The sequence below is a fragment of the Manacus candei genome, unplaced genomic scaffold (assembly GCF_025592945.1).
Source record: "Manacus candei isolate 608988 ecotype Guabito, Panama unplaced genomic scaffold, ASM2559294v1 h1tg000047l, whole genome shotgun sequence".
Classification (NCBI taxonomy): domain Eukaryota; kingdom Metazoa; phylum Chordata; class Aves; order Passeriformes; family Pipridae; genus Manacus; species Manacus candei.
In genome coordinates, this window is record NW_026138095.1 from 11,522,786 (window position 1) to 11,538,099 (window position 15,314).

Genomic DNA, 15,314 nt, shown 5'->3' on the forward strand with positions numbered 1-15,314 from the left:
TCCACCAGCCCAGGTTGCCCCAAGCCCCGTCCAGCCTGGCCTTGGACGCTTCCAGGGATGGGGCACCCACAGGTTCTCTGGGCAACCTGTGCCAGGGCCTCCCCACCCTCACAGGGAAGAATTCCCTCCTGATATCTAATCCTGCAGAGCACCTGAGGAAGAATCCCAACACTGTCCATCACAGCCTGGTTGTGCAAGGATTTCACACACACCGTAACCAGTGAAGTCTGGAGTTGATGGGAGACACCTGAAACCAGTCCTGGTGACACAACTGGAGCAGGGCAGTGCCACCAGCACATGGAGCAGAGTCATCCCCACCAAAGGGAATTGCAGATATGACCAGATAAAGGCCAAAGGGTTTGGACTGACCTGAGAGGGAAGGTCTTGGGATTTAACTTTGCTTGCCTTGGCCTAAACTGGTTTGAGCTTCTCTGAGCTGTGACCATCTCACAATCAGGTCCTGCTGCCTCACCCGGGGCCAGCCTGGTTCTAATGTCCAGGGAGAGCATGGAGTTGTCCTGGACAGACTGATCTGTCCCCAGAACCACCACAGGGCAGAGTCTCAGGCTCTGCCACAGGAATGCCACCCTGGGAAGATGGCAGAGCTTCAAAGTAAGGAAGGAGAGAAAGATGTATAACTGGGAATCAATGAAGACAGAGATTATTGGATATAGGCTGTGCTGAGGAAACATTTTAAAAAGGTTGGTGTTATTGGAATTGGATCAATAATAGCTGTTTGATGGATTTGGATCAGGTTATTAACAAAAAATCCTGGGCTCCACATATAAGGTGTGCTCTGAGATCAGTAACTGTTGTGCAGTGCTCTAGGAATCACTTCCATCTGCCCTTGAGCCAGAGCCTCAAACCTTCCCAGGACACTAACCTCTGTCCCTTTAGTCCCAGGGTGGAGACATGGACTAACACACACATAGAGAGGTGACCTCTCCTCTGGGGAACCCAAACATCCCAATCTGAGCCTCCAAGGAGCTCCCCAGTGATCAGATCCAGCCCTGGGGCAGAAGGTGCTGAGCCCCTGCCCAGCCCACCCCCAGGTCAGGGCCACTGCCAGTCCCTCCCATGTCCAGGAGGCACAGCTCTGCCTTTAGCCCAGCAGGGAAGAGATTTGTCTGACTGACTGTTCACCATCCAGCAGAACATCTGGAACACCAGGCTGCCTTTCTCCTCCCTGATCCTGACCTCCCTGGGGCAGCAGGGCTGGAGCAGGATGGGAGCAGATGAGGGAGAGAAGAGATGGTAAACTCTGGTGTTATCTTGTTGTGGGGATAGAGAGAAATAGATCTTAAATATTCTTAAATATAAGGAAAATGCCATCCCACACCAACTGTGTCAGCCCAGCACAGAGCCCTCAGACCAAGGGCTTTGTGTCCTTCGTGTCCCCAGAGAGACAGTCATGGCTCACACATTAAATCTGTTTATTATGTGTTTTTGAGGCCATCTTTTGGCTCATTAGCACATGAGCCTGGTTCAAACTCAATGCATCATTAAGGCTACCCAGCTAAAGCACTTCAGAACCTCATTAAATGGAAAGATTATTACAAAACCGGCTTGGCCTGACTGAACATGTGCAGTAAATTTATTCCCGCTCTCAGAAAATATTTAGTATTATACATGTTTGTTAGATGGTTATATGTGTCATTAGAACAGGGGATTTTCTTAATAAAATTATCTTGGAATTGAAGCCATACTTATTAAAAGAGAGAGAGAGAATATTTTGGCCTGTTATAAAGAAGTGGGAGGAAGAACCAGGAAAGGAAAATGTCGTTACCAACCTCACAATATTTACACAGAGAATCCTATACCATAAATGCTGAAAACTGAGATTAATCCTGCTCCAAAATTAAATCTGTGAAATCCAGAAAAACCTGATATAATGAGAATCTCAGTTTCCAGTCACAGGAGGAGAAGGAAAATAAAGTGACTCGTACCCAAATTTTGGGAGAAAAAACTTGAAATTGCAATACAAATTTTGCCAAAATACCTAGAAAACAAAAGAGTGAAGGAAAAAAATCTTCAATTCGAGGGAAATCTCCTGATTTTATGATGAGCTTAGTAATCTCGGTAACCTTCCAGGTGAAATGTTGTTTTCTTTACATTACAATAACAATAACAATGATGATGAAGATTATAATAACAATAACAACAATATAATAAGGAGAAGGAGAAGCAGTAGCAGAAGCAGCAGTAGAAGAAGAAGAAGAAGAAGAAGTGGAAGAATCAGAAGCAGCAGCAGCAGCAGCAGAAGAAGCAGAAGAAGGAGATAATAACAATAGTAACAATAATAATAATAATAACAATAATAATAATTTATTCTTGCTCCCAGTGTAAACTGCAGCTCCTGACCTTGAGCTCCTCCAGGTCAGGCCTCTCCATGCTGACCACGGCTGCCAGCAGCTGCTCCTCCAGCCCGTCCCTGGTGACGGTGAAGTTGATGAGGGTGCACTGGGCCTGCAGCTCGGGTGGGAAGTGGGGGTTTGCCAGCTTCGTGTGCAGGATGAGGCGGAAAGCAGGGCTGAACTCACACTCTTTGTCCCCAATCTTGATGTACCTGCAATTAGAAGATGAGCCAGGAGGTGGTTCACCCCAGGGTGGTTCACCCGAGGACAAATGGAGGTCTCGGTCAGTGGCACCTACCAGGACTTGGCACTTGACACACAAATCACTATTAGAGCAAAAGTATTAAAAATTGGCAGTGACACCTGAGTCCCTTCTGATCTAGGAGAAAAGTCCCAGAAAGCTGCCCCTGCATCTTGGATTCTGTTTGAGAAGGCTCACGTTTTCCAGCAGCAGCATGGCCACTCCAACCATGAACCCTCCTGGCTATTGAGAGAGGCTGAATTCTACCTTAAAGTTGGAGTTACAGGGAGGAAAAGCCTCTCAGCAATGAGGTCACGGGTTTGATACTCATATGGGCCATTCAGTTAAGAGCTGGACTCGATGATCCTTGTGGGTGCCTCCCAATCCAGAATACTCTGTGATAAATCTGTGACAACTTTTCATTGGTCACATCTAGAATTGCCCAGTCTGTTGGCTCTGATCAGGCCAACTCTGCAGTTGCACTGAGCTTGAGCAGTGAAGCCACATGTGGAGAGCAACTGGTGGGCATTCAAAGGAGGTAACATCTCCCAGGAAAACTCAATCTCCTCCTGTCTTGCACTTCTGACATGAAGACTAAAGCTCACAGTAACATGATCTGAACCTAAGTTTAACCCAGCCCAGAAAGCCAAACAAATCCTGGGCTGCACCAAAAGCAGTGTGGGCAGCAGGTCAAGGGAGGGGATTCTCCCCCTCTACTGCCCTGGTGAGACCCCACCTGAAGCACCGGGAACAGTGTTCCCCAGCATGAAAACAACATGAAACTGTTGGAGTCCAGGGGAAACCATGACGTTGATAAGAGGACTGGACACCTCCCCTCCAGAGACAGGCTGAGAGAGCTGGGGCTCTTCAGCCTGGGAGAGAGAAGGTTTTGTGAAGACCTAATTGTGTCCTTCCAGCATCTTAAAGGGCTACAGGGAAGGTGGAGAGGGACTGTTCATCAGGAACTGGAGTGATGGGATAGGGGAGAATGGCTTCAAACTAAAAGAGAGTGGGGTTAGATGGATAATAGGAGGAAATTCTTCCCTGTGAGGGTGGTGAGGCCCTGGCACAGGTTGCCCAGAGAAGCTGTGGCTGCCCCATCCCTGGAAGTGCCCAAGGCCAGGTTGGACAGAGCTTGGGGCAACCTGGGCTAGTGGAAAGTGTCCCTGCCCATGGCAGGGGGTGGGCCTGGATCGTCTTTAAGGTCCCTTCCAACCCAAACCATTCTGTGATTCTATATTAACAAAGCCCATGGGAACCAGAGACCAAGAGAAACTAGAAATGTTTTCAGGACTGCACTGGGACTGCTGCAGGAATGGTGACATTGTCAGGGGAGTTTGAACACTCTTCCCAGCCAAACATCACTCACTCAGTGTCCTCTTGGCCCCTCAGTTACTTTTACAGCTGTGAAACAGAGGCAGAGAGAAACCACCCAGTATGGGAACCACAGGGATGGTGGGACTGACAGTGTCTGTCCATGAGGTCTGGGCTCATGGTCTGGGAACACGAATCTCATGGACTTCCTATGTGATTCATAATTCATTTCCCCTTTCTTAGGAAGCACATGATCCCACAGAGAGTTCTGAGAGCAGACACATACAGCCCCAAAAGGTGTTTTCCTGGAGGGGGGATAAGGATTGGCACCCTCACTGCTGTACCCCCAACTCAACATTCTTCAGCATTTCAATCCCTTCCCTGGGACTGATTTTCCCCCTCCATCCTGCAGCCAAACCCACACTCAGCCATCCTTCTCATGGTGTTTTCCCCTGCACAGTTTGCAGACAGTTTGCCTTGCCCAGCAGTTTACAACACCCTGGGGTATTTTAGGCAAGTAAGGAAATAATCCTTAAGAACGTAAGGACAAAGGGCTGCCCCTGTCTCTGACCTCCTCTGGGCTGGAAGGGCCCAGAGTTGCCACGGAGAACTTGACCTCATTAAGAAACACTTTATATCCTTAATGCTCAAACCTGGAGCTGTATTCCTGAACTCTGTGCAGTGTTTGCTAAAATTCAAGGCTACTTTTACTCCACAACAGTAAGAGCTATTTTGGTAATAATTTAGTGTCAGGACAGTGGTCACTACACAGGGAGACAATTACAGGTCTCTCTTTTCATGTGAGGTTTGAATGACACCGTGCAATGAAATGAGAAATCCAGGTTGATTTTCAAGCCATCCTGTGTCTGAATTACCTGTGATTGCCTGATTTAAAAAGCCTTCACCCCTGAAGGCAGGATGTCACTGCTGCTGGATCTGAATAGCCACGATCTGAAGTGAGGAACAGAGAGCACAACACCCCCAGCCCCCACCCACATGTACCACCAACCCCTCCTCCCCAGCTCACCTGCCTTTCTTGATTGTTTCTCGCCCCAGTAATGGTCCCAACACTGGATCCACAGATTCCTCCAGGTTTTCAATCAAAACCAGTTCTCCTGCAGCCAGAGCTCGTTCCAGCGTGTCCAGGTACCTGTGGGGAGCAGCACTGGTAGGTACCTCCTGCAGCAGAGCAGGGTGTGACACTGTTATTGAGGAGGATGTGGGGACAGACAGGGGTCCACACAGCTACAGGCACGTGGCAACATTTGAGGAGAGGAAGAGGGGTAAGAGGGGGTCAAGGCCTGATGCAGAAAGTGGCACTTACAGAGTCTGGGCTGGCCAAAAAAGAGAGTGAGGTCTCAGAGCTCCAAGAGCAAGCAGTGATCACTATGACTTTCCCAAGAAGAGTCTGGGCATCAGTGAGCAAAACTGGAGTTGTTTTTAGCAAATACCTTGTTTCCCCCAGAATCCATTGGTGCAGTTCACCTTATTTTGATCCCAGATCAGATCCAGTAGCTCATTATTTTCTAGGAGGAAAACTGAGGAGGCACCAGCAAAACAACCTGGGCAACCACAGAGGAGGCACCAGTGAAACATGGACAACCCCAAGGCATCTCCAAATCTACATGAATTTTCAAGTACCAGGCTTGGGCCACTCTTGGCTGTTGCCAGAGCTTTCCCCTGTATTCAAAACCAACCTCAGTGCTCGGACATCTCAGCAGGGTTTTGACTCTGGGGCTCCTCACTACTGGGCAGAGATGGGTGCAAGCTGATACAGCAAGAGAGCAGTCTGAGGGCTGACTGGAGATAAGAGCCAGGAGTGGAAAAGCCTTCCCATGAAAGATTTATCTGGATCAATGCAGGGGTGCTGCAATGAGAAAGTCCAGCTGGTGCCAAGTGGGAGCAGCATCAGCCCAGCTGGTCTGCAGGGCATGGTGACCCTCCTGGCAGCTTGGTTGTCCATGCCAAGCCCTCTCTCTCTTTCCAAGAGGTAGGAAGCCCTGCTCACCCTCCTGGATGAGACTAAACCAGGACATGACATCTGCAATAAACCCGATGGAGGACACCACACGCCTGTTGCCCAGAGGAGCTGTGGCTGCCCCACCCCTGGAAGTATTCAAGGTCAGGTTGGATGGGGCTTGGAGTAACCTGGTCTAGTGGAAGATGACCCTGACCATGGCAGGGGGTTGGAATGAGTTGAGTTTTACGGTCCCTTCCAACCCAATCTATCCTGGGATTCTGTACCACACAGAGCTCTCCTCAGCACACAGCACACTCCATCCTCACTTTCAGAGGAGTTTCTATGGTAACTGAGCCAAGCTCTAACCAGACCCCTTGTTTAATGAGAAATCTCCATCATTTTGGTAATGAATAGCAGATAGTTTTCTAGTGTTATGTCCAGCTCTGGGCCCTCAGCTCAGGAAGGCCATGGAGGGGCTGGAGCAGGTCCAGAGAAGGGCAACGAGGCTGGTGAAGGGACTGGAGCACAAGTGCTGTGAGGAGCAGCTGAGGGAGCTGGGGGGGCTCAGCCTGGAGAGGAGGAGGCTCAGGGGAGACCTTCTCACTCTCTGCAACTCCCTGACAGGAGGGGGGAGCCGGGGGGGTCGGGCTCTGCTCCCAGGAACCAGCAGTAGGACAAGAGGGCACAGCCTTGAGCTGCACCAGGGCAGGTTTAGGTTGGACATTGGGAAGTTCTTCCCAGAGAGAGGGATCAGCCCTTGGAATGGGCTGCCCAGGGAGGGGGTGCAGTCCCCGTCCCTGGAGGGGTTTGAGCAGAGCCTGGATGTGGCATCAGTGCCATGGTCTGGGTGACAAGGTGGGGTTGGGTCAGGGGTTGGACTGGATGATCTCAGAGGTCTTTTCCAACCTGGTTGCTTCTGTGATTCTGTGATAATATGAGCAAACCCAGAGTTGGATTTGCCTCAGTGTCACTGGCTCTGACAGCACAGTCAAAGGGTCAAACAAACACCCCAGGCAGCCCATCCCCAGTGTCACTGTGTGAGGAGGCTGCTTTACCCCTTGTTCCCAACCCGGAGCACTCGGAGCCCTGGGCCATATCTTGCTTTGATCCATTGGATGCCCTGGAGCTGGGGGTCCACCAGGAGGGGCCAGCGCTCGCAGGTGCTCAGGATGGTGGCGTTCTCGGCAGAGGTGCGGTCGGCCGGGAGCCCCTCGTTGTGCCAGCCCGCCACGGCCGCCTCGTCCGCCAGCATGGCCAGGGGGTCCAGGCACGGGCTCACAGGGATGGGCACCTGGGGGGAGAGGACAGAGGCTTCTAGTGGGTTATTTCACAGAAAGTTAGCTTAATTAAAGACTGATAAAGCAGATTTATCTGCATCACCAGCAGCGTGAGCAGGTTGAGGGAGGGCATTTTCCCCACCTACTCTGCTTTGATGAGACCCCATGTGCAGAGCTGCCTTCAGCTCTGAAGGAACCAACATCAGAAGGATGTGGAGCAGCTGGAGAGAGTCCAAAGGAGGCCATGAAGACACTCTGAGGGCTGGAGCCCCTCTGCCCTGGAGACAGGTTGGAACAGCTGGGGAAGAGAAGGCTCCAGGGAGACCTGAGAGCCCCTTCAAGGGCCTAAAGGGGCTCTGAGAGAGCTGGAGAGAGACTTTGGTCAAGGGCCTGGAGGGACAGAACAAGGAGGAATGGCTTCAAGACAGAGGGCAGGGTTAGATGGGTTACTGGGAAGAAATTCTTCCCTGTGAGGGTGGAGAGGCCCTGGCACAGGTTGCCCAGAGAAGCTGTGGCTGCCCCATCCCTGGGAGTCTCCAAGGCCAGGTTGGATGGGACTTGGAGCAACCTGGGCTGGTGGAAGGTGTCCCTGCCCATGGCAGGGGTTTGGAATGCGATGTCTTTAGGGTCCCTTCCAACACAAACCATTCTATGATTCCATGATTTATCACTGGTTTTCCATTCTACAGGGTCCTTTTGATCTAGTTTTCTTTCCCCAATCCTGTTTTAAACAAACACAAACTTTACAAGCAATCTAAGGTTTTTGCCTGCAGAGCCCTAAACCAGCCCAAGCCCCACTGGCTCAGATCACACTCCTCCCTGTCCCTCTCTCTGAGACAGCCTGGAAGGACATCACTAACCCCCTCATAAGGCAGCTGTTCTGCTGCAAAACAGCATTAGGAGGCCCAGAAATGCTTCTCTGACAGGGGAGGCCATTGCTGGGTGTGACAGCCAGAGTTACCTGTGCCAGATGTCTGAGCAGAGTGGGCATTTCATTTCCTATTAGAATCTGAGGCATATCCTTGAAATTTCTAAGCACAGAGTCGGGTCATTTTTGGAACAATACTGCATTTCTTAACTAAGTTTCTGTCTTAGTATTAAAAAACACAGAATGAATTTTTTCCTCTCTCAAGCTAAGGAACTGGCTGATTTTGTCAGCCCTTTGATTTGGCCATCACTGCCCCACTGTGATCTTACTTAAAAGATTCTTGGCATTATTTCCTGATGTATGAGAGGAACCTGCTAAAAATTAGCAAAATATTAAATGAGTTTGCAGCATGATGATCTCCATCTGGTCCTAACAGCAAGACATGGATACAACCAGCTGAGAGGCATGGCCAGCACGAACAGAGCTTGTGTCCAGCATTAAAGAAACACCTGGAGCTTTTCCAAGCCTACCAGAGAGCTGGCAGTGGGCTCTGCCTGCTCCAAGCAATTCCTTCTCCATGCAAGTCCCTCCTTCCAGGCCATCCCTGATGGCTGGTCAGAACTGCAGAGTATCATCCTGGGCTCCAGGCTTGGAATTTTTCTCTGCACGTGGAGGAATCAAGACAATTTCATGGAGCAAGGACACCACAACTGCCCCACAGAGGCATAAATCACATGTGGCTACGTCCTGCTCCCTAACCCAACTCAGCAGGGACACAGGGCTGCCCTTCATTTGAGAGATCCTCTCCCTTGGGGATCCTTGTGGACATCAGAATTCATGTTAATCCCAGGAACAGCAGCTTTTCAGAAGAATCAGGACTTACTTTGAGCTGGTGCAGATATGGTTTCCAGACACCCTCCAGGAGGTCCTGGCGGTATTTCCTGGTGAAGTAGCCCAGGTAGGACACGAAGGCCGTGATCAGCAGGACATCCCCACACAAGGTGCTCTGCTGCTCTTTGAAGGCCTTCACAGCCTCAGCCCATCTCACGTTCTCAGAGGCCAGGCCCCCAACCTGCAAATGCCCAAATCAAATTAAACGTTCATAGACCAATGGAATGGGTTGGAAGGGTGAAGGCTCATCTCATTCCACCCAGTTCCACTGGCAGGGACACCTTCCACCATCCCAGGTTGCTCCAAGCCCCCTCCAACCTGGCCTTGGACACTTCCAGGGATGGGGCAGCCACAGCTTCTCTGGGCAACCTGTGCCAGGGCCTCCCCACCCTCACAGGCAAGAATTCTTTCCTAATATTTAACCTAATCCTGCCTTGTCAGTTAAAAGCCATTTCTGCAAATCTATTTTAATGGGAAAAAAATGACACTATTTAGGCAAGATAGTCTGGGAGACTGGTGCAGGAGGGAGGGAAGTGTTAAGAGGGATGATGGCACATGGTGTGACTCTTGGGGATGATCCTGTGCAGGGCTGAGGGTTGGATTCAGTGATCCTTGTGGGTCCCTTCCATCTCAGCACATTCTGTGACTGATCTTTGTGCTCAACAGCCACTGATGATTTTTCCCTTCATGACTGAGCCAAAGCTGCTGTGGATACCAACCAAACTTTTGGCATCTACAGCACCCTGTGGGCAGCAGATGCACAGTTCAGCTGTGCTTCCTGTAAAAAAGTACATCTCTGACGTGCTGCCTGAACTTTTCAACTGATAAAACCTGTTGGTGCAGTGGAAAACCAGTGGAATGATCCTGCTGGCACCAGCTTCTCCGCACCACTCAGTATTCCAAGCCCTCAGTACCCCTCTGCTGTCTCCTTTGGAGTTGAAGAGCTTTAGCCTCTTCAGTAATTCCTCACTCAGAAGCAGCCTTTTCATTTTCCTTGCAATCTTTATCCGTACAGAATGATGCAATCTTTATTATCCAGTTTCTTTTATTGTTCCTGTCTCTGCACCATTTCCATTCTCCTCCAGCCTTTGAGGTGCAGCAGAGGGGGTGGTGGGAATGCTGCACATTCAAGATTTATTTAGAATGTATTCATACAGAAATGGGGGTTTTTCTCTGTTTTGTTCTCTCTTCTTTTCCTAATAAACCCTAACATCCAGTTTCAGATTGGTTTGGGGTTTGGTGAGGGTTTTTTGCCTCTGGGAGCACAGAGCTCACACACTCACAGAACTCTTAGCTCCAGCCTTTCATTCCAGACTGATAATAACCTGCTCAGCACCACTTACAGGGCATGCAAAGTAAAACTTGATTTTTCCAATATACACTATATTACATTTATCTACCTGGTGTTTCATATCTGCATCACTTGGGATCATTTTCACAATTCTTTATAGACTGTCTACATCATCACTGTGAAACCGTGCGCCCACGCACCAGCTCATCCTGCTCGACTGTGATTCAGAGAATCACAGAATCTCAGAATGGTTTGGGTTGGAAGGGACCTTAAACCATCTCATCCCACCCCCTGCCATGGGCAGGGACACCTTCCACTAGCCCAGGTTGCTCCAAGCCCTGTCCAACCTGGCCTTGGGCACTTCCAGGGATGGGGCAGCCACAGCTTCTCTGGGCAACCAGAGTGGTGAACTCAAGAACGAACACCTCTGATGGCCCTTCTGCCTTGCCAAAGCTGCCTCTTTGAATCAGGGAAGACTGTCCCCTGGGCAGTCTGGCTCCTCCCAGGAACAGAAAGAGCAACCTCAGGTTTTCGGTGCCCCATCTGACCTCAGAGCTGCTCCTAAACCTGCCCCAGCTGAGCTGCTCTGTCACGAACGTGAACCACCACCCTCCTCACGGAGCTGCAGAGGTTCCCCAGTGCCTTTTGCTGATCTCAGACTGTGTCGTTGTCCCATTACCCTTGCTAGAAAGCTACTTGTGATAGGATTAGAAGCACATCTGCCTTTCTTAGGGCTACATGACAGGTAGGGCAAAGCCTGATCAAACACAATGGTCCTCACTGGTTTCTGCAATGGGTTCCTGGCTCAGAGATGAACAATCTGCTATAAATCCATAGTTACGTCTGCAACTTGTATCACTGAATTTCAGCCCATTCTTGTGGTTCCATATTGAGACCATCCAGTTATTTTACCTCCAGCAGTGCTTTCTCTTCATCTGGGGGAATTTCCATTTTTATGTTCTCAGTCTTATAAGGTTGTCTTACCTTGTAAATCCACATTCCTTATAGTGGAGCATATGAAGGCTGGAAAATAGCAGGGATCTGGCAGCACAGCCTATACCTGCCCTGATCCTACTCTGTTCTGGGCATTTTCTGGAGTCCACCTGAAGCTGGACAGACCCTAGTCTCAGCCCACATGTCAGTCCTTACCTTATCCTGCTTGTTGAAAAAGAAGCAAAACACTACTTTTAGGCTATTGGTTAATTTTAAGGATCATACACAAAATATCCTTAATATCAACTACAGTTACAGTGCAGAGTCCAGTTCTTCCATCTTTCCTTTGTAGTTTTAACAGATGAAGCATCTCAAGTTCTTCCCTCCAGCCTCCTTGAGGTCAAAACCCATACTACTCCCAGAGCATCTCTAAGACCAAGAAGTCTTTATTGATCTGATTTTCCTAATTCTTGTAGAGTGGTTACATACTCCTAATTAATTTCTTCAGGTTACTTTTTATCCACTTTGGTCCTACAGGTCTTTTTTTCTCCCTTGCTTGAATCACACACTACCGCCAGTTCTAATACGTTCAAGACATCCCAGATGTCTTCCTCCTCAGATCCTAGAAGTCATTGGAGTTCTTTTTATTTAGCAAGCAGCAAATTAAAAGCTACTCATGGGATTCTCTTTAGCCTTTGATAATGAAGGATAGTGAACACCCACTCCCCATTCACCTTCTGCACACTAGTCATGACTTTAGAGGCTTCTCTCACATCCATCCCCTCTACACCTTTTCCAGAACGAAGAGTCCTAATCTGTTTCCTCTCTTCTTACACAGAAGTGTTTCTATACTTGGCTGTAGCTTTTCTAAGTTGTCCTCAGCCTCCTGAGCTGGGTTAACCCCCTGCCCAGGCATGTGGGATGGAGGCACTGACAACCTGATACAATGATGTTTAACTTCTGCTTCCTGAGGTTTTTTCTACTAATTACTAATATTAAGTTTGTCTTTCTTCCTCCAGTCAAGTGCCACGTTGCTGTTCCTGAGAACTCATTTCAACCACTCCAAGAGCTCTTCAGTGAGTGATAATAGTGCAATTAGGCCCCATCCATGTAACTGCATGATTACAGTTTGTTTTCCCTGCACACATTATTTTGCATTTGTCATCACTAAATGTCATATGCTGCATTAGCAACACCCACTCACAAACTCCAACACCAGCCAGCCTCCCTCTCTGGTGCACAGATCACTGCTCCCTGTCCCTTGGATCCTGGAGCATCTTCCTTAGGTCACGTGAAGTTCAGGAGATGCCAATCTGGCACTGTCAGGGCTGGGATTGCCTTCAGGCCCCAGGTTCATTTGTTATTCCAAAGCATCATTCTCTGTTCAGTTCTATTCTTCAGACAACCTCAAATGTGTTTATTTCAAAGTCTGGGAACTTATTTCTGCCCACAACCACACAGGTGACACATCCTGAATGTCAAATGAACTGCACACCAGTGAGGGCTGTCAGGAGCTATTCCTAGATCAAAGCCAGGACACCACAGGAGATGGTGTGCAGTGCACAGCAGGAGGTTGGGATGAAAGTAGTTCCCTGCCTACACTGCAAAATGATGAATTTCATCAATTCAGTATAGAATCATGGAATCGTTAGGGTTGGAAGCTGTTCCCAGGTCATGGGGTGAGGAAGAAATGGAACCAGCATGGTCTGGGATGTGGTGTCATAGAATCATAGAATGGTTTGGGTTGGAAGAGACCTTAAAGACCACCTAATTCCACCCTGTCCTATGAGCAGCAACACCTTCCACTAGCCCAGGTTGCCCCAAGCCCCATCCAACCTGGCCTTGGACACTTCCAGGGATGGGGCAGCCACAGCTTCTCTGGGTAACCTGTGCCAGGGCCTCACAGGGAAAAATTCCTTCCATATATTGAACCTAAATTTGCCCTCTTTCAGTTTGTACCCACTCCCCCTTGTCCTGTCACTCCAGTTACCGATGAACAGCCCCCCTCCAGCTTCTCTGTAGCCCCTTCAGATCCTGGAAGGTGCTCTGAGGTCTCCACACAACCTTCTCTTCTCCAGGCTGAACACCTCCAGCTCTTCCAGCCTGTCAAATTTGGAAAGCTTCACGAATTTGTGTGTCTGGTATAGTGGAAGGTGTCCTTGCCCATGGGAGGGGATTGGAATGAGATGGTGTTTAAAGTCCCTTCCAGCCCAGCCCACTCTATGGTTCTATGAGTCTCTCAAGGTTTCCAGGTGTTCTGCACCCCTCGGGTGTCTCCAGCCTCAGCTGCACCTGCTGGCCCCATGAGCTGTACAGCTCCAAGAGCTGCATCGCTGGCCAATAACCTGCACTTCCCACCCCAGAGCTGCAGCAGGAGCTGTGTGGGAGTGCAGAGCCCTCAGAGGTCTGAACCACCACCTGCATCCTCCCTGCAGGCACAGGGGGTCAGGGAGGTCAAAGAACAGACTGGCTGGGCTCTGTTGTGCTGGGGATGAGCCTGAGCCAGCAGAGCCAGCTGCTGGAACCAGCTCCTTCCCCTCACCCCCAGGGCAGAGCTCAGCACAGACCAGGCTCCTGCAGCCCCATCCCCCTGCTTGGAGAAGAAACTGGCTCCAGGTTAACAGCCAGTGCAGAGGCCAAAATATGAAGCACTGGGGGCATTTGCAGCACTGGGTGTGAGCTGGGGCTCCAGCTGATGGGGCAGTGAGGGCAGCAGACATTGCCTCCCAGCCTCTGACATCTCTTCAGTCTTGCTCTGCAGAGGATGGGGAGCTGCAGACACCACAGACTGGGTGTCTGGGTAACAGGGACAGGTGCTACTTTTAGAGAGCTTTTCACTCTAATTTTTCTCATTTCAAAACCTGCAAAGCTGCAAGTTCCCACCTTTGTTTTTATAATACAATTTTTGAGCCATATAGTTTTGGCCCCTCTGTACTTGATGACACATTTAAAGCACAAAACAGGAGGCGAGAGCTGTGAAGAGAGCAGAGCCAGTCCCTTTAATGAGCTCAGCTGCCCTGATGGGATGAAAACAGCCAGTGCAAAAGCATTTTCATTACTGAAACTTGCTGCAGTGCAGGAATGTATTCCCAACAAAGGAGGGGATGGAACGTGCTGTGTGCCTGTGGTTCATCTCAGTGCCTGGTCCCTCCCTGGGGTGCCCCCCGAGCTGCAGTTGTGACACTCACCAGCCGGTTGGCCAGGGCGATGGTTCTCGCTGTCGCTGCAGCCTCTTGCTGACACTTGAGCTTGTCTGAAGTGGCTTCCTCAAACTGGGCCCTGAGCCTGCCCAGGTTCTGGTCGAGGCGCTGCATGGGAAACACAGGAGAAAGCAACAGCACAGCTTGAACAACACGTGGAGCTGTTGGAGCAAGTCCAGAGGAGGCCATGAAGACACACTGAGGGCTGGAGCACCTCTGCCATGGGGAAAGGCTCAGAGAGATGGGGGTGTTCAGCCTGGGGAAGAGAAGGCTCTGGGGAGAACTTAGAGCCACTTCCAGTGCCTAAAGGCACTCCAAGAGAGCTGGAGAGGAACCTGGGGCAAGGGCCTTGAGAGAGAACAAGGAACAGTGGCTTCAGATTGAAAGAGAACAGCTTTAGATTGGATATTAGAAGGAAATTCTTGCCTGTGAGGGTGGGGAGGCCCTGGCACAGGTTACCCAGAGAAGCTGTGGCTGCCCCATCCCTGGAAGTGTCCAAGGCCAGGTTGGACAAGGCTTGGAGCAACCTGGGCTAGTGGAAGGTGTCCCTTCCCATGGCAGGGGGTGGAAGGAGATGAACTGTGAGGTCCCTTCAACCCAAACTATTCCAGGATTCTGTGATGCTCAGGCAAACAGAGCTGCCTGGCCCTGTGGCAGGACTGGCCAAGCCCAGCTCACCCACCCTGGTTGGCATTACGAGCCAGCACAGAGCAGGGCTGGGCTGTGCTCCTGCTGGAACTCACACCCTCAGCGCAAGGCAGAGGCAAAGGACACCCAAAACTAAGTTATTTGGGGCTCAGCCCTGGTGTGAATTTAAACTGGGTAAGGCCAGGGGTCCCTATGGCCAAGCCCCCAGGACAGTGCTATGGCTGAGCAACAAGCAGGCAGCTGAGGAAATCAAATCTGATACATCCTGATGCTGCAGTCCCTTGATCTCAGAGCAGTCCTTGAGGCTCTGCTGCCTCCCCAAGCTGTGCTTAAATCC

General features: G+C 50.2%; 2 protein-coding genes across 3 annotated transcripts in view; one reads left to right on the forward strand and one right to left on the reverse strand.

Annotated features, from left to right (window-relative positions):
- The window catches only part of SHISA6 (shisa family member 6), a 448,298-nt gene that overhangs the window by 371,489 nt on the left and 61,495 nt on the right, over positions 1-15,314 (forward strand). The gene's annotated exons all lie outside the window — the stretch shown is intronic.
- DNAH9 (dynein axonemal heavy chain 9) overlaps positions 1-15,314 on the reverse strand; it is a 188,690-nt gene that overhangs the window by 83,514 nt on the left and 89,862 nt on the right. For both annotated transcript variants that reach the window (XM_051797453.1, XM_051797454.1), the window contains 5 exons: positions 14,318-14,437; positions 8,898-9,086; positions 6,925-7,160; positions 4,937-5,059; positions 2,362-2,566 (listed from right to left, as the gene is read on the reverse strand). In XM_051797453.1, coding sequence (XP_051653413.1) covers positions 2,362-2,566; positions 4,937-5,059; positions 6,925-7,160; positions 8,898-9,086; positions 14,318-14,437 — 873 coding nt within the window. The remainder of the gene's footprint in view (positions 1-2,361; positions 2,567-4,936; positions 5,060-6,924; positions 7,161-8,897; positions 9,087-14,317; positions 14,438-15,314) is intronic.